The sequence below is a fragment of the Protopterus annectens genome, chromosome 7.part1 (genome assembly GCF_019279795.1).
Source record: "Protopterus annectens isolate FY-2018-M chromosome 7.part1, PAN1.0, whole genome shotgun sequence".
Taxonomy (NCBI): domain Eukaryota; kingdom Metazoa; phylum Chordata; order Ceratodontiformes; family Protopteridae; genus Protopterus; species Protopterus annectens.
This window is the reverse complement of record NC_056740.1, coordinates 84,143,321-84,166,843: the sequence shown is the minus strand read 5'-3', so window position 1 is coordinate 84,166,843 and position 23,523 is coordinate 84,143,321. Positions and strand designations below refer to the sequence as shown.

At 35.9% G+C, this 23,523-nt stretch overlaps 1 protein-coding gene across 1 annotated transcript in view; it reads right to left on the bottom strand.

Annotated features, from left to right (window-relative positions):
- Positions 1-7,629: 7,629 nt before the first annotated feature.
- The window catches only part of THSD4 (thrombospondin type 1 domain containing 4), a 1,382,388-nt gene continuing 1,366,494 nt past the window's right edge, over positions 7,630-23,523 (bottom strand). The window contains exon 12 of the mRNA XM_044078569.1: positions 7,630-8,837. Within this exon, the coding sequence (XP_043934504.1) occupies positions 8,686-8,837 (152 nt within the window). The 3' untranslated portion in view covers positions 7,630-8,685. The remainder of the gene's footprint in view (positions 8,838-23,523) is intronic.

Here is a 23,523-nt window from a genome sequence, read left to right as displayed (position 1 = left end):
TGGTCAGTTGCATTGGTACATGTTATCGAAGGACAGAGTACTTCATAGTTTTAGGCAATGGTCCATTTGTGCATGTGAGTCCTCCTGAAGAGTTTGGAAGTTGAATGGAGGATAATAACAGTTCCAAACTTGCAGTCATCTGCAAACTTGGTCTGTCACAGGGCTGCGATGTCAGTCTTGACATCAAAGAAGTAAATAACAAAGAAAAGGGGTTCTACAATCGATCTTTGGGGGAACGCAACTGGCAACTTTTCTTTTCAAAAAGAGTGTGCCTCCCACACTAATAGATTAATTCTGTTATTTAAACATTTTCATCCAGTGAGTAAGATACGGGTTTCCAGTTAGTTTGATTAGCTTGCCTCTAATATCAGAATGTGGGATGGTATTAAAGTTGCAGAAAAGTTTATGACAACCTACATCTCTATACAGCGACTGATATTGTATTTTAGTAGAGGAATGATAGGCAGTAGGTGCTATGACTTAAACTTGGGGATTTTTCTTATATTTACCTGTTTTTGAGTCAATGCTGTGAGTATTGTGTTATGTGCATGTTTTAAATTGGGTACTCACAGTATAATGTTACATATTTCTTCCAGTGTTTTTTTTTGGAATGCTTGCTTGTTTGCTGTCTATATTTTTTGAAAACTCAATACATTAGTGTTTGTTAAACTAGTGTTTATTATTAATGTTTTAGTAAAAATCTTAACAATATATGTAATTCACCAAACAGCTGTCTAAGGCAAAGCTCTAGAAATGAAAGTGGTCATCTGAACATCCAAAATAATTAAATGCATATGTTTGGAATTAATAAAACAGTATATGCCAAAGGCACCTTTTCACTAGATATATGATACAAAATTATTACTAATTCTAGTTCAGGACCATTACAGAATATGTGCTGAAGAGGAAATTGGTTACTTGGTTATGGATTCAGCTTTTATGAAAGTAAAGACAGTACTCAAAATTTGTCAAGGTGAAGTCCCCTGTCCACCCTTACTTATATATATTAACCCTAGCCCTGCAACTAACTCTAATCCCATAAACTTCCTACTAAAATTACTTTCCCTAGTTCTACCATCAAGTACATAAAGTGGGGCTGTAAGTCAGTGGTATTTTTTTACTGATTATAACATGAGATTTTTGTTTTCTTTTGGGAATGACTTAGTTTCTGCTGTTTTTTCTTTTGATTAAATGTGCAATCAACATGTAGGAATCAATGTAATGTGAATCCATGGGTTTGTACATTGACAGTTAATACTATACTCATATATGCACATGCAGATATATTCATATATGTATTGTTTCATACAGACACACACACACACACACACACACACACACACACACACACACACACACACACACACACACACACACACACACACACACACACACATATATATATATATATAATATGTAGAATATGGAAACAATTCACGGTGACTGAATGTTATTTATGGACATTTTAATCAAATTGATTTAATATACTGACTTTGGAATACTCAGCTGTTGAAAATAATCTTAACTTAAATCACTGTTGATTGAACTCAAAGGCAATGTATCATCCATTTCATAACAAAGACAAAACAGTACTCTATAAGACTAGATTACAAATATACTGACACTGCAAGCAGTCAGTGTTGGAAGTCAGGCAACTGATTATGCTAGTACCTTCACAGATAAATTTAATTGAGGGGCCTTATGTGGGTGATTTTGCCTCTATCTTAGAAAAAACTTTCTTGAGGTTGTGTCAGCATAAGGTAAATCCTGGAGATATAGTGAATTGACAATATGTAAAAGTAGTCAAGTTTTTACACTAAATGGTCCTATGCTATATGAAAGAGAGACTTTGGTTAAAAATAAGTTTTAGATTCAAAGTTCACACTCATCTTGGCCATTTTGTGGCTTTGTACAGGATGCTTACTCATTTTACCTTAAAGCAATTTCATCTGAATTAGCAGCTGCTGAAACAAATCATCTACTCTGTAGGTTTAAGTGATAAAGTAAGAGAGGGAGTTTTTATCTCTTAAGTAATGACTTTTTCTCCATATTATTGGAAATGTCTGCGTTATATGAAGGAAGGTAGTTTTTTGGTATGCATAAGGGAAGAATGTTGTAATAAGTGCTACTGAGAATCAAAAACGCTAAGACACTTTCCCGCCCATTGCTTTACCTAACATTAGATGAGCTGCATAGATAATACATTAAACATTTTGCTCTGGCTTCAAATGACAAACTGAATAAGTAATTTGTGACTGGTTGTTTTAAACTTGTAGTTTTTTTTTTGTTACCACTCTAGCACTACGGGCTGTCCATTAATAGAGGAGCAGTTATGTTTTAAGAATGACTTAAGAGCTACAGATCAAAGTGCAGACAAGCAAACACAATGTTCTGTTAAGTGAGTTCATTAGGCTAATGTGGAATTTAACAGAGGAGCTCCACTTATTTAGAAAATGGATAAAATGCGTTTTCATGTCTTTATTTGTTCATACGAGAGGAGTTTTCCCCTGTAATTCATGGAAGTAATATAGATGTCTGACTTTCTCATCTAAGTCAACATAGATACTTGCTCTACTAAACATTAAACTGTATTATTTATTATAAGTTTATTTCAACCACAAAATGCCTATTCAAAATAGGTTTTAATATGTAAATGAGAATCTATTTTAGCTTAAATCTTAGCATAACAAAAGTACTTTAGAAACTTCTGTAACAGAAACAAATATTTACAAGTTGTTTTAAAGACACTAACTGATAAAACAGAATTATCAAGGAATGATTGTAAGGGCAGAAAAGACCCCTTGTAAACAAATAATTGGGTGAGAGTGCAGACAAAAGCTTTACCTTAAGCTCGTTATGGGATCATAGCTGGTGTAGGGCATTCCTTGTGACTGGCAGAGCTGGTTATTAACATATGTTAAACTAATATTAAGTTACATTTAAACTGCTTCATCTTATGGTTTAGATGATTAGTTTAAGTGAAACAATTTAAGCCTCCTATAAAATCAATACTGCATGTATTTTTGATACATAGAAAAGCTATGTCACACAGTAGTGGCAATAGCTTAATACTAAAAGGGATGAACACAACACATTACTAGTAAAGGGGACAAACACAACATATTAGTATTAAAGGGGGATGAAATAACATATTACCCAATTACTTGATAATTCATAAAGACGTAATTGTTCTGTCAGCTCATTTAGAAAGCAATAGCGTGAATGGTTTAAGATGACTTTATCTAGTGGCAGTGTGTACACACTGTAATGATGGCATACCATACAGTTTGCTTTCAATAGTGATGTAGTCTTTTTATCCCTTTGTTTGACTGGAATGCATATGTATGCATTCAAGTAAATTAATTTAAGGAAACATAAATAAAGATGAATTAAAGAAAAATTAGGTAGGAACATGCAACTTGGAAAGCAGCTAAAATGTGTAAATACAGAACACATGTAGAGGAAATAGTTATACTCAAAAGGCATACATTTTTTTTGCCCATATCACAGTAGAGTGACCTCAGATGTGACTATATTAAAGCGTATGGATATATGGAAAGAAAGCGCACTACAAGAAAAACAGATGGTTTGGTTCCTCATAGAAATATATGCCTGTCTTCTTTTAGTGTGCCACATGTTTTGTAACTACACTCTGTGTCTGACCTTTACCACATGTATCCTACTAGTGGACATTATGTAAAAAAGAGTGGAATTAGGACAACTTGCTAAGGTCCAAATTGGGACATGTCATTTTTTTCACAGACCCCCTCACACACTGTTGTCAGGTCTTTGCACCACACATCCCACAGCAAACATAAAAATCTGTTTTGGGTCACACCAATTAAATGAAGGGGACCAAATTTAACAAGACAGGTATTTGATAAACCAGTCCTTCATTAGTAGGAACTTAACCAAAAAGGACACTACAACTCAGGCTGTAGATGACAGTTCAATGTTTTTGAGCCCTGTCTGGTGTATTCAGTATATGCAAATGTTCCCTGCTTTGAGGACTATTCTATTTAGTGCAATTCAATTTCTGGTTATTGAGTATTCACTAACCTTCCTTGGTGATTAAACAGGTTAATAACTACCCCCAAATCAGGTAAATCTGACCTACTAAGTTAACAAATGCTAATGTTTCACTGACTTACTGTGATATATTATTATATCAGTTTTGGTTTGACTAATTATCTAGGCAGTAGGCAATATCAGACTAACATGTTATCTGTCTTATGTGGACCTGTTGATCTGTAAGACCCAGTACTTACCATTACAGCCAGCGACATTACACTGGACAGTCAGAATATAAAAATGCAGAAAATGAACATGTGGTAGATCACAGCAAGAGTGGGAGGTTTTCATCACAGATGTAATTTTAGGACTGATAATGTGGATGCATATGTCAGGCTTCACTTATATTCTATTACATCAAATGTAATTAAAAAATCAAGACTTAGGAAATAACCACCTTATGGCAATGCTTAATACATATTCCCTCTGAAATGCTGAGAATAAAGTAAGAATTCCTCTAGAACAACAGTTACAAAGGTCATTATTATTTAAATGTTCACATTTTATACTTTATATTCCTTTGTATGACTGGAATACATGTTTATCTTCTTATACAATTTATACTGTAGGAACCATATATAAAGATAACTTTAAAAGAAACAGGCAGCGATGTGCATCTTGGGAGTAAACACAGAGCATCAAACACAGGCAGACAAGATACTGACATTCCAAAAGCAGGCCATTGTTTTCACATATCACAGTAGTGTGGCCCTAGATAGGATTCCACTGAAGTGCAATAGAATATAGAAAACAGAGCTAGTCACAAAGGGAATAGATTGTTTGGTTCCTCATGGAAGTTGGATGGAGCAACATCAAACAAACATATTGACTCGGTATGATCTTTACCATAAAGGATCCTGCTGATATACTACATGTAGAAAAGAATGGGTTTAGGACAGCTTATTGGCAACCAGTTTGTTGAATACCTGTGTCAATAACTGTGTCCTGTACATAAACGGCACATGCCATTTTTGCAACCCTCTGACCCAGTGTTACTGGAGGCAGGCTTTGCTCCACATACCCGCTACTAAAATAAAAATCCTCCAGGGTTGCACCATTTGTGTGAAGAGGGGAAAAGTTGTAAAGCCAGACGTCTGATAAATTCATCCTTGATAAATAGGACTATTCTGGTGCTGCGGTAGTGTTGTCGCCTCACAGTAAGATGTTGTCCTGTTCGATTCTCAGCTAAAGCGTCTTCTGTGTGGAGACATGCATGAATGGGCATACCTTCGTTGAAGGTTGTGCATCAGAGCTGGCAACTCGGTACGTAAAAATCTACTGCCAATCATTAGCGGACCGGAGTTCTGCTGTGGCGACCCCTAACCAGGAAAAGCCGAAAGATACAACAACAACTAAAGAGGATGGTGGTTGGTATAATGATTAAGGTGTTCACCTCAATGACACAAGGTGGAGGATTTGATTCTCACCTCTGGTCACTACCTGGTTGATGGCTAGTTTGTCATAGTTTGTAGACTGATTAACTAGTTCACGTACAAAATAATACTACAGCACTTTCTGAAGATGGCAGTTAAATTCTTTATGAAGCAGACTGAGTCTTGTCAATAAATGCAAATGTTCCATACTTTGGATGATTGTCTTGTTTACTACAGCCTTTCATAACAGCTACTACAGTCTGACTAGTGGCACAATATTGTAGCAATAAAAGTTAGGTAAAGAGGAAATGCTTAATTACACTAGAGGGGAAGCTAAATTGCAAGACTCTGTTATTTGAGGCTGAGTTTCTTGTCTTGCTAAGTGCATTCATAATATGTGCAAAGAAATAGGCCCAGAATGAGAGCACTGCAAAGTGTAAAATTACATATAATCAACTCATTTGTATATATGTTTCTCAGAAATGCACTGGTCATCCTTTGATTTGTTTAAGATCTCTTTATTGAATAAGAATATGCAATGTGTCGTAACTAGGTAGGATTTGTGTGTGTGTGTGTGTGTGTGTGTGTGTGTGTGTGTGTGTGTGTGTGTGTGTGTGTGTGTATGTTGACACAGAATGTACAATATTTGAAGACACAGATGTTTTCAGATGTGCAAACAGATTGCATTGCCTTGCTGGCCGGGATTCATAATACTGTCCTACACATATAACTTAGTTTGTCTTTCTATCTCTCTATCAATAAATCTCTCTCTCAGTTCTCATACTAATGTTTTAGTTTCAGAGGGCTTTCTCTGCAGTTGTTTATTTTTTTGTGATTTGACCTTAACCACGGTAGTATTTTTGTAATTTGTCCTTAATCACTGTAGTATGGTTTTCCTAGCTGAAAGGAAAAAAAAAGCCTGTAAGGGAAAAGAAAATGCCATCTGTCCAAAAGCTCTTGTTGGTCCAGCCAAAATGATCCCAGCAAAGAATTTTGGAGGTCTTGTTTTCAAGCCAAAAATGAGCTCTATCTTCCATTCTGTGGTTCTGTAGTTCTAACAATGCCTAAGCAGAGGGCTGTGTGTGTGTGTGTGTGTGTGTGTGTGTGTGTGTGTGTGTGTGTGTGTGTGTGTGTGTGTGTGTTTGTAACTTGCTACTTTTTAAAAATGCTACATCTATCTCTCTTTTCAGCTTTTCCCAGTTAGGGGTTGCCACAGCAGAACTCCAGTCCACTAATGATTGGCAGTGGATCTTTACAGTGCCAAGTTGCTAGCATGATGCCCAACCTTCAAAGAAGGCATACCCATTCATGCACACACCTACCTGCATGCTACACCTATAAGCCAAAGAAAAGATGCTGAGCTTCTCTTAGACAGGAAAATATTACGGACAAAGGAAGGAGACCTCTGCACTGCTAGAAAAAAAAACCTCAACACAAGTAGTTAATTGTCATATGTTGATGGTATTACTGCATAAATTCATGGGGTATTATTATGTTACATTTATCTTGATCATACCATAGAGCAATATTTAAATATTACCAGCTTATTAACTATATGTAATCCATACTTTTGTATGCCTCTCCTGCAGAATATTACACCAACCTCATGGAAGCTGGACTCACAATTTTAGTAATTGTCTCCACTGCATCTATACATGCATCTATCAGTGTTTCCGAATCTTCAGTATTTTTAGTTGTAACATATAACCTTTGCTAGTTGGATGCTGCCATAAAACAAAAGTAATTTCACGTTACTGTAAATGTTATTTCTGGTGATTTCAGTGTCCTAGCTTATTCATAAATCATCTCTGTCAGTTATGTACAGCCCATCAAAAGTAGTACATTCACTTTACTTAGAAGTATATTCTATCTGGTCACTTCAATGTTCTAATTTATTCTGCTGTCTAGATAAAAATATTGGCCATACTCTTCACAAAAACTTTTTTCACGACCTAAATATGCACATATTAAACCCTATATGCAAATTATCATGAATTTGGTCTTCTGGTTGTCTTAATAGTTTTAAAAAAGAACCTAATCAGAACTTTCTTATGAAGCAAAATGATTGCAGGAACAGATAATAATGCCTACATCCCCAAAAAACAACTAAACACAGAATTTTATTTTGTAACCTTCTTCTAATGTGTTTAGCTTAATGTATTCACATTTTGTTCCACACACAAATTCAAGCATTGTTATAGAAGATTTAATTTTAATATGAACTGGAAATAGGCCTCATCAATTGCAACTACAAATAATTCTATATGTGACTCTAAAAACAAAAATATTTTGCTCTTGTGAATGCTGACTTTTTATGTACTTAGTAACTGAGTTGGAGAGATGACACATACAGTTTAACTTTCTGATCTAGAACTTCTGGAAATAAACACACATGTTCCCACGTTCACATGTTCATCATTTGACCTCGTGTCTTCTGTACATTTCTTAACATTTTCTCAGACTAAAGACAAAGATTATGCTCATTGACTAGATGTCAGTACTTGATATATGCTGGTTCATTTCAGTAAAGGTCATGCAAGCAACTTTTTCAGGTTGTAAAGGAATAGGCAACAGTGACCTGTTTTTGTGCATACAATCACATTATGTCTGCATTTTTATGACAATGTGCTGTAATTAATACTGTGCCAAACAGAAAAAAAGCAGTATACAGTAGATTTACTGCACAATAACAATCTAAGGTTCAGTGAAACACTTGATTTCATTCTTATAATGAATGTTTGCAATAAACGTCTGTTTCATGCAAATAAATGTGCATCTCTCTTTCTCCTGATTGTTGCAATGATTTTTAACAGATTTACACTATTAAATATGTGGGTTAGTGATTCGGTAAATTTAAATATATATTATACAAAACACTGACTGCAATTTTGCATGAAATTTTCTAAATGCTTTTCTTCCTATGCAAGTGGAGAATTTCACAGATTAAAGGGTATATCTTCTCATTAACAGATGCTCAGGACTTGAAAAACATAATTAAAATACAACCAATGTACAGAAACTGTTTTAAAAAATACAAGTATAAAAAGTTCTCTTTTAAAACATAATTAAACAAAATACAACCTCGTAAAGGCTTGAAAAAAAAAAAAAACACGATGTGAGCATGCCACATCTACAATGTTCTTGAAAATACCATAACCTCTTCTTACAGCAGACCTAGGTGAAGTCCACATCACAACTTATTTTCAGTTCACATTTATGCTTCTTTCACTGACAGAAGATGTTATCTGCGCCCAATATATGATACTGAAGTTGAATGTCTCTTTGCTGCCCTTACACAGGATGCACAACAGACTGTTCTATAATAGTTGTATACACAGAGCCGGGCTTGAACCACCGTATTACAGTTGTAAAATATGTCTTTGCATTTTTCATCTGCAATAAAGAAAACAGAAAAGGTCAGCACCCTGAGCATAATTATTTGTCTTCTGCCTATTAAATAATGACAGAATAAAGCAAAAACAACTAAAATAAACTGATTAAAATCAATTAATAACCATTCTACAATGCAGGAAATATTAACAAAAAATTTGAAGCTGTGCAATTATGCATGGTGTCAGTGGTACACAATATAGCACACACGCTTTTGGTGCAGAAGGCTGTGTTTTTTTTTCCTACAGCAGGTAGCTGGGTTGCTGACACTGCAGTGCAGCATAAGGGGATGCCATCCATCAGATGAGATGTTAAACCAAGATCTTAGTTACTTGAGTCGGTGGTAGCTCAGATGGATGTAAAAGAGACCATGATACCTGTCAAGAAGAGGAGGGGATGTTTTCCCAATGTCCTGGCCAAATTTCCTCTAGCAGGATAAATACCACCTCGAGTCTCATCTAAAGAGACACCACTAGCCTAGTGGGAATAACCCAGTCAACAAAGGAAAAATAAAATAAAAAAGGAATAATATGTAAAGAAAATATTTTACAGCCTATGAACTTCCAGAATTACTAAAGATATGTGTATTCATTAGTCTTTTTCTTCTTTACACTGTGTAATTTTAATATCAGTGCCATCTGTTCTGAAGAATATTATAAAATCTCATGCTCAATGTACAAATGTTTTTAGAAGGAAATGAAAGGCACGTCATATTTTTTTGATTTTTCCATCTGAACTTAAAGTTTTCAATGATTTCAACAATCCATGTTTTTTTTTGCTCTGCATATATCTCATACCCAGAAAGTGCATACTGTAGATTTGATTTCTGTTTAAAATTTGAAAATGCAAAAATGGCAATTGTAAGTCCAAAAAAGACTGAGACCTGAAGTCCAAAATAATTTTAGAGCATGCAATTAAAAAACAATGATGCTGTGTGGGGGAGGCAAGCCCCACTGTATTCTCCTCCAATCTATCTATCTATCTATCTATCTATCTATCTATCTATCTATCTATCTATCTATCTATCTATATATGGGTCCCCTTCAGATGGTCAAAACCCCACATAATTGAAGACCACATAGTCGAGATAACAATATCTAAAACCCATTTCAGTGAACCACTGTAGCAACAAAGATCTTCCCAGGGTAAGTAACTTGTTTTCCAACAAAGAGAACTTTGCCCTTTTCCCAACTTTGTGATGTTGGATTTGGTATATTTAGTTAGGGGAGGTGGGGGTGCAGCCTGGGTGGATTAGGGATGGTGCGGTTTAGGTTTCATTACTTTTTGAATAAGTGGTTACTTACCCTTGGAAGATCTTCATTGCTGGTTCGCTGAAATGGGTTTGCGATATTATTGTCTCAATGATGTGGTCTATGATTATGTGGGTTTTCAATGATTTGAAGTAGACCCATGCAAATATGTATAACTGCAACGTACTAGGAAAAGGGAAAATTTACCAACCCTGGCATTATAGAGCTGTCAACCAGTTTAAGGGAAATTATATCACACGTATGTGTGTGTGTGTGTGTTTGTGTGTATCTTTATGCACATGTGTGCATGCATGTGGGTGGAAAGATCTACATATATGGTTATATTTCATTTGAGCTAAAGCACAGATAATCAAAAACAGTGGCACGTGCGATTAAAAACACATTTCCTCTAAACCTCAAATGTTTAAATTACATTTGATTGAAGACTGCATACGCCTGTAGAAAATTACTGTTGGTATGGTTTTGGAGCATAGGAATTACAATACAAATTAGTATTGATCAGTATTTCTACTTTGCTAACTCCCATTGTTAAACTGTGCTTCCGTGTTAATGAAAGTTATAGATATAGTGGTATTACTATGCATGTCAGTTTGTGGTTTGGATTAGATTAAGGGCTAAGTAAGGGGATAGTTATAGAATGGTGCATGCAATTAATGCAAGGGTAGTATGTCCGAGTATGTTGTTTAGTGGTATTATTAATGAAAGGGTGTTTCCTTATGGAAATGTACAGGTTTGGGAGTAAGAACACACCCAATGGTAGGATCAAGTTTAGTGTTAGCATGTATGAATATGGTGGACTTGGGAGGTAAATGAAGTATTTCACAGGAGATTATCATAACACTCTGGTATCATACCTGGTTTCCAGTCTCAGACTGTTCAAATGGTAAGGTAAAAGTAATGTTCAGAATAAATGAATACTAAGCTGTCATATTAAAAAAATCATAAATATTTTGATAGGCAAGGCAACATTTCTTCTGCTGCATACTGGGTGAGGCTTAAACTCCATGTACTGAAATGGTAGTGTGCTGCCATGTAAACTGGGATTGGACTGTATATACCATTGGGGTATAAGGCAATCTTCAAGTTGTTTGTACTTGACTATTATATTACAATTTCCTGCATCTTTTATCGGACACTTTTTTATTACAAGCTGCCATTGGGAAATGGCATATATCCTGATTCAAAGGCATAAAATCTAGTGCTGTGGAAAAGTGTTGGCAATACAGTCTATCATTACACTCAGTTTACACTGAGGTGCATATATGATCTCTGCTCAAAATGCAGAATAAGACTAACGGCAGCACATGTGCACTGTGTTGTCACATTTCAATAACAAGGGAACATTTCTACTACAGCTTATAAGCTGAGGTCTAAACTCCATATACTAATATAGGCTGTGTGCTTTTGAGTAAATCCAGAAGATGGTGCCATTAAATCGTTGAAGGTACAATGGTAATCGTTTTGAGATTATTTTGTTGCGCAGGATCCTGTTGTAATTTTCTAACACCTTTATTACTACAATATGTCATTGGGAAATGACATAAAGCTTTTACTTTCAAGTTGAAAAGGATTGTGTTTCAGAGGTTGTTTAATGCCACAGTTTGGTGTTATACATGTTTTCCACTGGAAAACCATAGGACCTGTGCTCAAAATGCAGCATCAGATTGGTATGTGCACTAAAGATCACATTACATGACAAGCAAAAAATATATAAATATTTCATCAATCAAGTTAACATTACTATGGATATAGAATGAGGTCTAATTTATTAGGTTTAATTTGCTGGATATACTGGTGGTTGTTTCTTTTTTGTTACAAGGCAACCTTTCATTTTGTGTATTAGTTGGTTTACTTGTGTTCATGGCCAGTGATCCAGCTTTTAACTTGCCTCGAGTTTTTCATGACAACACTGTGGATAATTATCAGTGTTCACTGGATGGTTTTGTGATTCGCTCTATGGAACAGAATAGCTCCCAAAATAATGGCAATGGTAATATTTTATATCATCCTTGGGAAAAATGGGAAGAGGAGAGAAGTAAATGGCATTCTAATGTGTTTAACAATGTGGGTCACCAGCTACCTGTTTCCTTACCAGCAGAAAGTAAGCTACCTTTTGAGCAACCTGAGAAAGATATAGCTTTACAAAGCTTGCAGAAGTATACTGATGTGGACATTATCCCTATGGGTCTAAGAGCATACAAAGACCCCTGCCTGCCCTTTAACTTAGAGACTGAGACTGATGTTGCGTTTCATAAGCGGTGGGTAGCAGCCGCCCATAAATGTACCATTGAATGGGTCCAGATTTTGCTGGAGCAAGACAGTGAAACACAAACAACTTAAAGAATCTATTCATGCATTATGTTGCACACTGTCATCTAGCAGTTCTGCTGAGACACTGGACAAATTCTTAATGGATATTAATGATAAATTAAAAACATATGAAGCAGAAATCTTTGATAGAAAGAAGGGAAAGTTACTTCAGGATGTCAGGGATTATGAGAGGGGTAATGCCTTTGCAAGCAAGAAGAATCGCAGGAAGACACGCAATCGTGTCAGGTTTTTAGAACCAGGAAATAACTTAAAACCACAAGACTCCTCTTATTCAGCATCTGAGGGACAGTATACATCATTTGAAGTGGATGAAGGGGAGAACAGAGAATTTCCATCATTGCCAGTGGCTCAGTAAACAGAAAAATTTCAAACAACTTTTCGTAATGTACAACAAAGTCATGGGGGAGACAAGGCACCAAGCAATACCGTGGACAAGGCAACATGGGATTTCGTGAACAACATCAACCACAATGCTATAAGTGAGGTAAATGGTAAATCACCCTGATGCAATGTTTCAAGTGGCTATGTTGTCAATTTATCTGGACATTTTCTTTCTGAGACTGAATTTGCTGTGTTAAACCGGGGTTTAAAATTCATACCTATGGTTGCATGAATAGAAATGTGATATTTTTAAATTCTGCAGGAAGTTACATTTGAAGTATTATTTTAGGGATGTAAATCATACGGTTAAAGAAAATGTTTTAGATAGTAGCACTAGCACTTTAAATGACAGTTTCTATTCATGTGATTCTTATATTGACTCTAATGCTTACTGTCTCTGATATGTCAAGTTAAACACAATAGCACATTCATTCCACCTTTTTTAAATGAAGGTATTATAAATTTCTCCGAAATCCTCAATTTTGCTGTGAATAATGAGTATTGAAAATTTAAAAAAGAAATGTATAACATTAATTACAATTTAACATTATTAGAATGGAAGTCACTGAAAGCATTAAATAACAGAAGTGATTTAATTTTTAAGCTGGCTGACAAAGGCAATAAGCTGGTGATCATGTCTTACATCCAATATTTAGCTATGTGCCAGGAGCATTTGATGGATACTAATGTTTATGAAAAAGTTGATAACCTTATGTATGAAAATGCATTAAAGGAGTATGAAAATTTGTTGCACAAGGGTTATAGACTAGGCTATTTTTCTGAGGAAGACATCAAACAAAAGTTTAATGCAGAAAATTGTAAAATGGCCTATTTCTGTTGCCTTTCTAAGTTACATAAAGATCTTAGGCAGCCCCCAGGCAGGCCTATAGTTTCAGGACATAATTATTTTTTAAACAAAGTAGGAGAGTTTCTTCGCAGTTACTTGTTTCCCAAAGTTTGTGCCTTGCCTTCATATATTCATGATGTGTTTGACTTTCTAGAAAAAATAAGCACTATTAAGTGGAATTGTAACATGTTTTGGGTGACAATAGATGTAAAGAGTTTATACACCAGCATAGTTTTGGTATTGAGGCAATAAGATGCTTTTTGGGAAAAAGTCCTGCTACAGAATATATTATAGAGCTTGTCCATTTTTGTTTAACAAAAAATGTTTTTGAATTTAATAATGAGTTATACCATCAGAAGCAAGGCACTGCCATGGGGAACCTATTTCCCCCATGTATGCAACCTTAGTATGGGCTTGTTTGAAAGGGAACATTTATATAGAAATTTTTTTTTTCATAAACATGTTGTCAAATATTACAGATTTATTGACTACCTCATTTTTCTGGTTGAGGGAAGGAGGAATTAGCTGATGAATTTATAGATGACTTAAAAAGTAATACATTTGGACAAGAATTTGACATTTTGACAATTGGGACTTGTGTCCATTTTTAGATGTCATAGCAGACATTTCAGATGAGAATGTCTTAAAAACTTCAGTCCACAGGAAATTTAGTGAAAGCACACAATTTTTGTATGGTGAAAGCTGCCATCCACCCCATACAATACATGCTATCCCCTTTGGTGATTTTTTTCGCTTGTATAAGTTATAAAATACTGAAAAATATCTCAGACAAGAACTAGATAAAACTATAGACGTGTTTAAAAATAGGGGCTATGATGTGAAGACAATACATGACAGTTGGCAGAAATTCATACACAGAGATAATGGACACCAGAAAAGTAACCAGGATGGACAATACACTGGGGCTGTGCATAAGAAAGAGACAAATTAAAATATATTTTTGTTATAACATACAGTTGCCTGAGTCCCAAAATAATAGATCAAGTTAGATATTTCTGGAAATATATGACATCTTTAAGGGATGTTTCAGTGTGATTGAACAAAGAACTAGCATTTCCCTACAGTAAAGGAAAAAGTATACAGAATTTCTTGGTAAGAGGTAAATTCAGTATTCATCTCCTAATATACCATATAGTTTGACAATGTGTGGTATATTTGCTTGTGGCAAGTGCAAGGCTTCCAAGTATGTAATAAAAACTTTTTGTAGAATAAATAATTTCTTTTAGAACACGTGGCCATTTTAGTTGCAATACTGAAGGTGTTGTATATGTCTTGAGATGTCCTTGCAACAAATTTTATATTGGAGAAACAAAAAGGTGTTTTAAAACTAGTATTTTAGAGCACGTGAGGGATATTGCTTATAAAAAAGCAGAGAGCTCTATAGCTGAACATTTTAGTTTGTTTCATGATGGAGAAAGTAAAGGGCTACAAGGCACTGTTTTGGAAAAAAAATACAAATATCTATATTTGATGTTTCTTTTATCAAGAAACAGTTGCTTTTAAAAGAATCTACTTACATTTTAAAATTTGACACCCTGTCTCCAAGGGGACTAAATGAAGAATGTAATTGGAGAGTACTTCTTTAATTGTATGATTGTTTAATTGATGTATTTGTATGTGTATATATGGGGCAAGTCTATTACTTTGTGTTATACTCTTTGAAGGATTTGGCCGAGACGTTAGAGTTTGAGTAAATCTGTTGGATATACTGGCGGTTGTTTCTTTTTTGCTGCAAGACAACTTTTCATTTTGTGTATTAATTACTATGAATATAGTATGACGTCATCAGTCAAAAGAACATTATTGTCACTAAGTTGTAGTAGTTATTAGCAAAGGGAAAGTGCTACCAATTAAATAGGATTGAGATGAAATTAATTTCTTGAGAAGATATTGGCAACCATGAATATGTCTTGTGACTGAGTAGCTCATATGTCTTGTGACTGAGTAGCTCATTATAATTTCTTAACACCTTTATTACTAATTTTCACAGGAGTATGGATATAATGCCTCACACACATGTTCTAAAATTGAAAGGGGGGTTCAAAGAACTTGATATATGTCTGGCACTATATTTTGTTTCCAATGGGGAGTCCCTTTGACTCTTACTCAAAAGGCTGCTTGAAATGAATGTCTATAAAATAAGTGCAATACATTGTCATTATACCAGCAGTAAAAGATAATCATTAATATATAGGGTAAGGCCTAAACTCCATGTAACAACAATGGCAAAATGCTGCTGTGTAGATTAATACTGGGATTTACTACAATTTTTGAATGTACAATGGCAGTCTTGATATACTGAATACATTTTACCTTAAGTACTCATTATATTTCCCCTTCCACTCAGTATCAAAAGTAGTCAGTTTCCCCTGTCTACCTGCATCATTTTATATAAAATTATTTTTCTTTCACTAGGAGGATTTGCAGCCTGCAAAAAACATTTTTCAGTATGGTGAGTATATAGACTGACTTGTTTGGGTGCCCTAAGTAACCTTCCAAAACCATCTATACCACTGAATTGCTGCCATTGCTACTGTTAAATGGCAAAGACACTTCATGTGGTAACGTACAGGCTTCTTAAAGTCATGCTATCCTGATATGTATGGTTTTCTTACTCATGAGAAGCTTGTACTAGCTTTAATGTATGGCTTCCTGACCCATTGGTAATCTTTTTAACTTTTTCTGCTTTGCTATCCTGTTGAGTTATTCATATTATATTAGCAAAAGCACTCACAGTCATGTTTAAATCTTCCCTTACCTCCATTGTCACTTGGGTTATATCTCCATTTGTGAGGAGTTCTAACCCGCTCTGTTCACCCTTTCTATGCTCCTGCTGTGTTCACCTTCTCAACTCTCTGACTCACTACACTCTGCTACCCTACCCACAATTCCCACCCATACACTCCTTAACTAAACTTAAACTGCACATATCCCCTCCCCTTACTCATTTCGATCTTCTCTCCTTTCTACTAGCCTAACCAATCCCGTCTACTACTTCAATATCAAATAGCATTCACCTAACTGTTTTACAGTCATATGTCACCTTATCTCCACGTCTATTCTTCTCTTTTAATTTACTCTTCTGTATTTCTATATAATTACAATCTATACTTTTTATTCTCTTTTCCCCATTTACAATATTCATGTCTTCCTCCTCAGGAAGCGCTTCTTCAGTATTACCCTTCCTTTTCTAATACTGACCAAAAATGTAATACCCATAAACCTTTTTTATAAACATCATCTACTTAATTAATCTCTTCCTAATACTTCCTCTAATTTTCAATTTCACCCTCCTACACCATGGCTTATTCTACATTTCTCTAACTGTCCAAACTCTATTACAATCTTACCTTTCTCCATCCCCGTAATAAGGGACCACCCTGCCTGGAATCTTCAGCAAACAGATTCCTCTCTCTTCTTTTTCTCTTTACATTCCTCCCTTCACCTTTAACATCTTTTCCCTTTCATTCAACTATAATCTCCCCTTAACTACTTCATAGTCTTGTCTATCTACATGTTAACCTTTGCACCTTCACCTCTCTACTATCCATTTTATGTCACCTTACTACGTATGTACCATGGTACTCTCGCACCTTATTCACACTCACACACTACCAGCCACCCTAACTGTACTCAGGATAAACCCTCCTTCATACCTATTTCCTCAGAGTTATTTATTGTCCAACCTATAATACATCTAGCCATTCAGTTCACTTTGACATAATATTTATGAACTTTGACATAAACTTTACGAAAAAAACTAATACTAACCACTCTTCTCTAAGATCAGTATTTGTGGTAGTATTCATCCCAGCCCTAGCCACTCAGCCTCATCCATTCCATCCTTCTCTACCCCTAAGTCCTATACAACACCCACAAAATTTCTCCTTACCTCCATTAAAATTTGAAGCATTCTAAACAAAATTAGAGACATGCAAGCCTGGTTTCTTCAATGCTTAACAGATGTTACTCTACTAAAACATGGCTAAAATCCCATATAAAATATTCTGAAATTCTATCCCCTGGCTGCAATATAATTAAATGTGACAGACTATACAAACAAGGGAGAGCTGTTGCAATTGTGTATAAGAACTTTCTAACTCTTACGGCTTAGAAATAACATACCGACCTTCCAAAATGCAGAACTTCTTATCTCTCTCCTCAGTGTTGATAAACATATGTTACATATTCTACATTCCACAGTGTAAAAATGTTAGCTTACTATACTAAATTCTTTGTTGGATAACTACAAATGTTAGTAATGAAACTATCATCTTTGGCAATGTTAATACTGACTGGTTATCTGTAACATCTAACACACCAACTATTAGTCTTAATTTACATGGGTTCAAACAGCTAATCTCCTCTCCTACTCGATTCAACAAATAGAATCACAGATAATTCTATTTTTAATAAGGTACCTGACTCCAAGTCCATCAAGTATGCTAACTCAGGGGTACGCCTGATCCCCTTAGACACCATAATCCCCTATATTTTCCAGTACAGAAATTAGCCACCAGCTAAAAAACATTAATATAGAAGTACCTGAAATCATTCTAAATTTCATCCTGACATACTCAATAATTTACTAAAATTCTTTAGCTGGTCTCCACTCAAAACTCTATCCCTAGACAAAGCCATTAACAAGTTCAACAATATATTCATGAATTCTTTAAATAACTTTGCCCCTCCTAAAAATAAAAGAGTGAAAATTACTCAAACCCCATGGCTGACAAGTTTAACTAGAATTCTCATGCAAAAATGTGACCGAATGTAGAAACAAACCCCTCTAACCTTACATCTTTGCAAAGAGCTGTGTAGCCTCACCAAGAAGCAAATTTACCTAAAGAAAATCAAATTATTACACAGACAAACAAGATAATAGCAAAAAAATCCAAAGATATTTTACTGCTCAGTTATGAAAATTCTTCATCCTGGCTCTCCTTCCTTACCAACTCCCTATCTGGACTTGTCCTCTCATAAAGGACTGCCAAGTTTAACATTTTCTTCATCAACATCATATCCTCTTTTATCTCCAGCTCTCTCCAACTATTTAATCAACCATAAAACTCCACTATCCCTGACATTACTGCCTTTAATCTCCAACCTGTCTCTACATCATGTGTTAGACAGTTACTAATAAAACTGAAACCCTGCTCTCATTCTGCTATGATCTCCCTACTGAGCCCCATAAGCTCAAACCAGTCTCAATTCTCATCAATAGATCTTTTTAAGACTCTCATGTCCTTGTCCTTTGGATAAACATCTTCATTATTCCCCTGCATAAAGGAGGTAAGTCTTTGAAAATCTGTAAGCTTAGGCCACCTGCAATCATGTCCCTCATTTCTAAGATCCAGGAAAAGTGTATTCATAAGCAACTCCTTTGGTATCTCTTACAAAATGACCTCCTAACCCCAACACAACATGGTTTCCAACTAGGGCACAGCACTACCTGAGCTCTCCTAAACTTCTTTGATACCATTAATAAGGTTAGAGATGAAGGAAAGTTTATTTCTTCTGTTTTTCTTTATCTCTCATTTATCTCTCAAAAGCATTCAGCATAATGTCACATGAGAAACTTCTCACTGAAATGTCTTCTGTAGGCCTTTCCAAACCAACTTTTACATGGCTCTCTAACTACCTCTCTGAAATATATCAATCTGTTAAATGTCTCTCTTCTCTCCCTCTCATTTTCTCCTAGTTAAAAAATGTATTCCTCAAGGTTCTATTCTTGGTCATTTATTTTCATTATTTTTATCAATAATAATACTTTATTCAGTATGCAGATGACTCAACTGTCATCTGCTCATCTGACAATCCATTGCAACTGCAGTCCATGACAAAAGATGCCTTCAATTAAGCTGAACTGTGACTACATCAAAACTTTTACTTAATCCCATGAAGACCAAACTACAACCATTTTTCCTAAGTTTCATGCTGATGCTAAAAGTAATACCTACATTATTTCTCTAAGCAATACAGCTATTGAGGTAGCTACGCATAGCAAATTGCTTTGAGTCATCATAGGTAACAGCTTAAAATTTGATCTTCACATCAAAAACTGTATAAAAATCATCAAAAGCTAGGTCTGCTATACAGAGAAAAAAAACACGCTTGACTCCTTCTACTAGAATCACCCTAGTTAACTCTTATCTTTTACCCTCTCTTCTCTATGGCACACCTCTTTTGACTAACATCCAGATCTCTCATAAATCACAACTGGAATAATGTTATAATAAGAAAGATTTGCAGCTAATCTTCCACATAAAAGCTCATCATTGCTTTGTATTACACGCTCTCAGCTGTTTAGAACTCCCACATCAACTAGCACATACTATTTCTTCCAACCTATAAAATACTATATAATCCCTCTACCTGCCCCACTATTTTCCTGCCTTTCTTCACCATCTTCCAAATCGCCCTTTGCACTCTCAAGACAAAAGCCTGCTTGAAATATAGAAACCAAAAAAGTGAGACAAAGTCTATATGCACACTGCATAGTCAAACTATGGAACTCTATCCCAGATACAATCAAAACTATATCAAGCCTTCATGTATTTAAGTTATTTATTGCTCCACTAGATGGTAGTATAGACCTATTAGAAAGTCACCATGTACTGCCTATTCCCCCTTTCAGTACCAGACACTGTTAACAAACAGCATATACAAACCTACATGCAAAGCATTCTTTCTCCCATATTTTACATGTTAGAAGCCCTTAACTAGACGGAAGTGTAGTATTCAATTTGTTTTACCCATTACACTCAGTTTTACTTTGTAAAGAGTATCTTTCATCCAAATACCACATAGCTTACCCGGGAACTGGTTTCCTGTGTTGAACCCGACTGATTTTTTTTTTTGCGGCTGTGGCACTCCTGCCTTTTCCAGCCGGGCAAACCCGCTCCATTTGCCGTTGCTCCACTTGGGCTGTCTTTGGTCTTTTACCCCACCCCCATTCCCACCCACCCCCATTTCAATTACATTTATTCTCAAACTCCACCCTTATTACCCACAGCTAATCACCTACCTTTCCTTAACAGTATGTCACTTCTAATTAACCTGTCACTTCTCAGTCTTCTATTACCCCTAATCCTCATACTACAGCTTACCCCATTACAAATTAATAATATATACCACAAACCCACAATCTTCACTGACACCATACCTCTCAGCACCTTCTCTAACATATCTTGTTACCTATATGCCACACAAGATATTCTCAGCTTTAAAGTAGAAATCCTCCCCTTAAATAACAAAACTATCATAAAGCATACCACCTACTTCCACCAAGTCACAAAAAAAAAAATAATCCATAACTATCCTACTTAAATACTCTAAATTATCATCAGCTGTAGATATCCATACCAACCCAGGCCCCCTCTCATCTTTTCATAGCTCAGCTAGCCCCTACAAATCCTTAAACCTTATTACAATAAATATACAAAGTATTTGAAACAAAATCCCTGACATTCATGCCTGGATAAAACATAAGAAGCCCACATTATCGCAGCCACTAAAACATGCCTGAAACCATACATTAAAAGCCCAGAATTCCTTCCCCCAGGCTTTGCATGCATCTGCTTGGATAGACCATGGAAAAAATGTGGAGGAGTAGCACTGATCTACTCCAACTCATTAAACATAGTCCCATACAACTTAACCATACCCAGCTTCTCCACTGCAGAAATCTTAACAACCTTCCTAAAAATTAATGACAACAAAAACCTCTGCATCATTGTCCTCTACATTCCCCCAGCAACAATATTCCCATACTTCAGGAAGTTTTAGCTTGGACATCAAACAACATAACAGCAGAAACTATAATTCTTGGAGACATCAATATTGATTGGTTAGATGTCTCCCAACAACACTCGCCAACAAACATCAACCTATATAATTACAGCCAGCTAATCTCTGATATTACCAGACCTAACAGAAACAACAGCAGCGGGACAATCCTAGACTGGACCATGGTCTCAGACCCCAATAAAATATCCACCACAGGTACTCTTCCAAACAGTATCTGTAACCACTTACATGCTTATATAATTCGTAAAACCACATCCCCATTAAACAGACATCAGTATAGAAACACCAGAGACTTATCAAACTTTTGCCCCACTACCTTTAACAACTCTTTTAAAATCATTAACTGGGATCCCTTAAAACTACTCCCTCTTGATGAAGCAGCTACATTTTTTAGTTCTGCTTTCCTTAACATCTTAACCTTGCTACACCCAGGCTAAAATGTGTAAAAGATAGACAAGCCCCATGGCTTACAAGAACAACTAAATAAAACATGTCTTCTACAGACAAAGCTTGGAAACATTGGCATAAGCATAAACATTCTTCTGACCTTATCACCTATAGAAACCTTCGCAACCAAGTAAAGCTCCTAGTTACTAAGAACAAAAAAGACTATTACCATAGCCTACAAAACCAAAACAAAAATGACCCAAAACACTTCTGGAGCTCAATCAACAACTACTGTCCCCTGGATCTAAAAATAACCCCTGCCCAAACCATGAAAAAAGCCCAACTGAAATAGCAACATTCAACACATATTTCATAGATATCATAGCCAATCTTACCACCAATTTCCCTCGCAACCATCTTAATCAAGCAGAGCTCCCAATGACATATACCTCCCTTCCCCACTCTTATAAGTTCTCTCTTGTAGCTATCCCTACTTCCACAGTTAAGAAACTACTTCTCAAACTAAAACCCTGCACTACCACCCCTGACAACCTGCTCCCAGAATACCTTCAAATAGTTGCAAACTCCATTGCCTATCCTGTCAGCCTACTCAGTAATAGGTCAATCAAAGAGTCTCATGTTCCCTCCATCTGAAAAAAGGCATTCATCATTCCATTGCACAAACGTGGTAACAATACAGAAATTATCAACTTTAGACCCATCCCTATTCTTTCTCCATCTCAAAAAATACTAGAAAAATATATTCACAGCCAACTCCAAAACGTTCTACTCAGCAATAACCTACTATCACCAACTCAGCATGGTTTTAGACCTGGACATAGTACCACTACAGCTCTCATATCTTTCTATGACTCTATCAACTGGGCTCGAGACTCCAGGAAACTTGTCTCTTTTCTATTTCTTGACCTTTCCAAAGCCTTTGATGCTATCTCCCATTCTCTCCTTCATACAAAACTATACAACCTAGGAATCTCTCCTTCCACCCTACACTGGTTCACTAACTACCTCACTGACAGGCAAAAAGCCACAAAATGGCTACATTCTTTCTCTCCTTTCCTCAGCACCACTACTGGAGTACCCTAAGGATCTATCTTAGGGTCTTTGCTCTTCAGCAATTTTATCAATGACTTCCACTCTACTTTAAACCACAGTACAATCATCCAATATGCAGATGACTCCACTATCATCTGCACTGCTAATTCCTCACCTGAACTCCTGAAACTAACCCAATCAGCTCTCAGCTCCATCAAAACATGGATGGCTAATAGCCACCTTGCCTTAAACCCTAAGAAAACCAAATTAATGCTATTTACCCCCAAGAAGTCCACCTCCATAAATAAAGATTATTTCACTGTTATCTCCAAAGATAACACTACCATTGAGGCAGTCACACATACGAAACTCCTAGGCATCACTCTGGATCAACACCTAACTTTAAACTTGGACATACACAGCAACATCAAAAAAACACACCAAAAACTAGGTACACTATAACGTTATAAGACTTTCCTAAATTACACCTCAAAACTAGCCATTGCCTCTTCCTTCCTGCTCCCCTCACAGTTCTATGGTGCTCCTCTCTTTACCAACACACAGGCCTATCTTAAATCCAAACTAGATT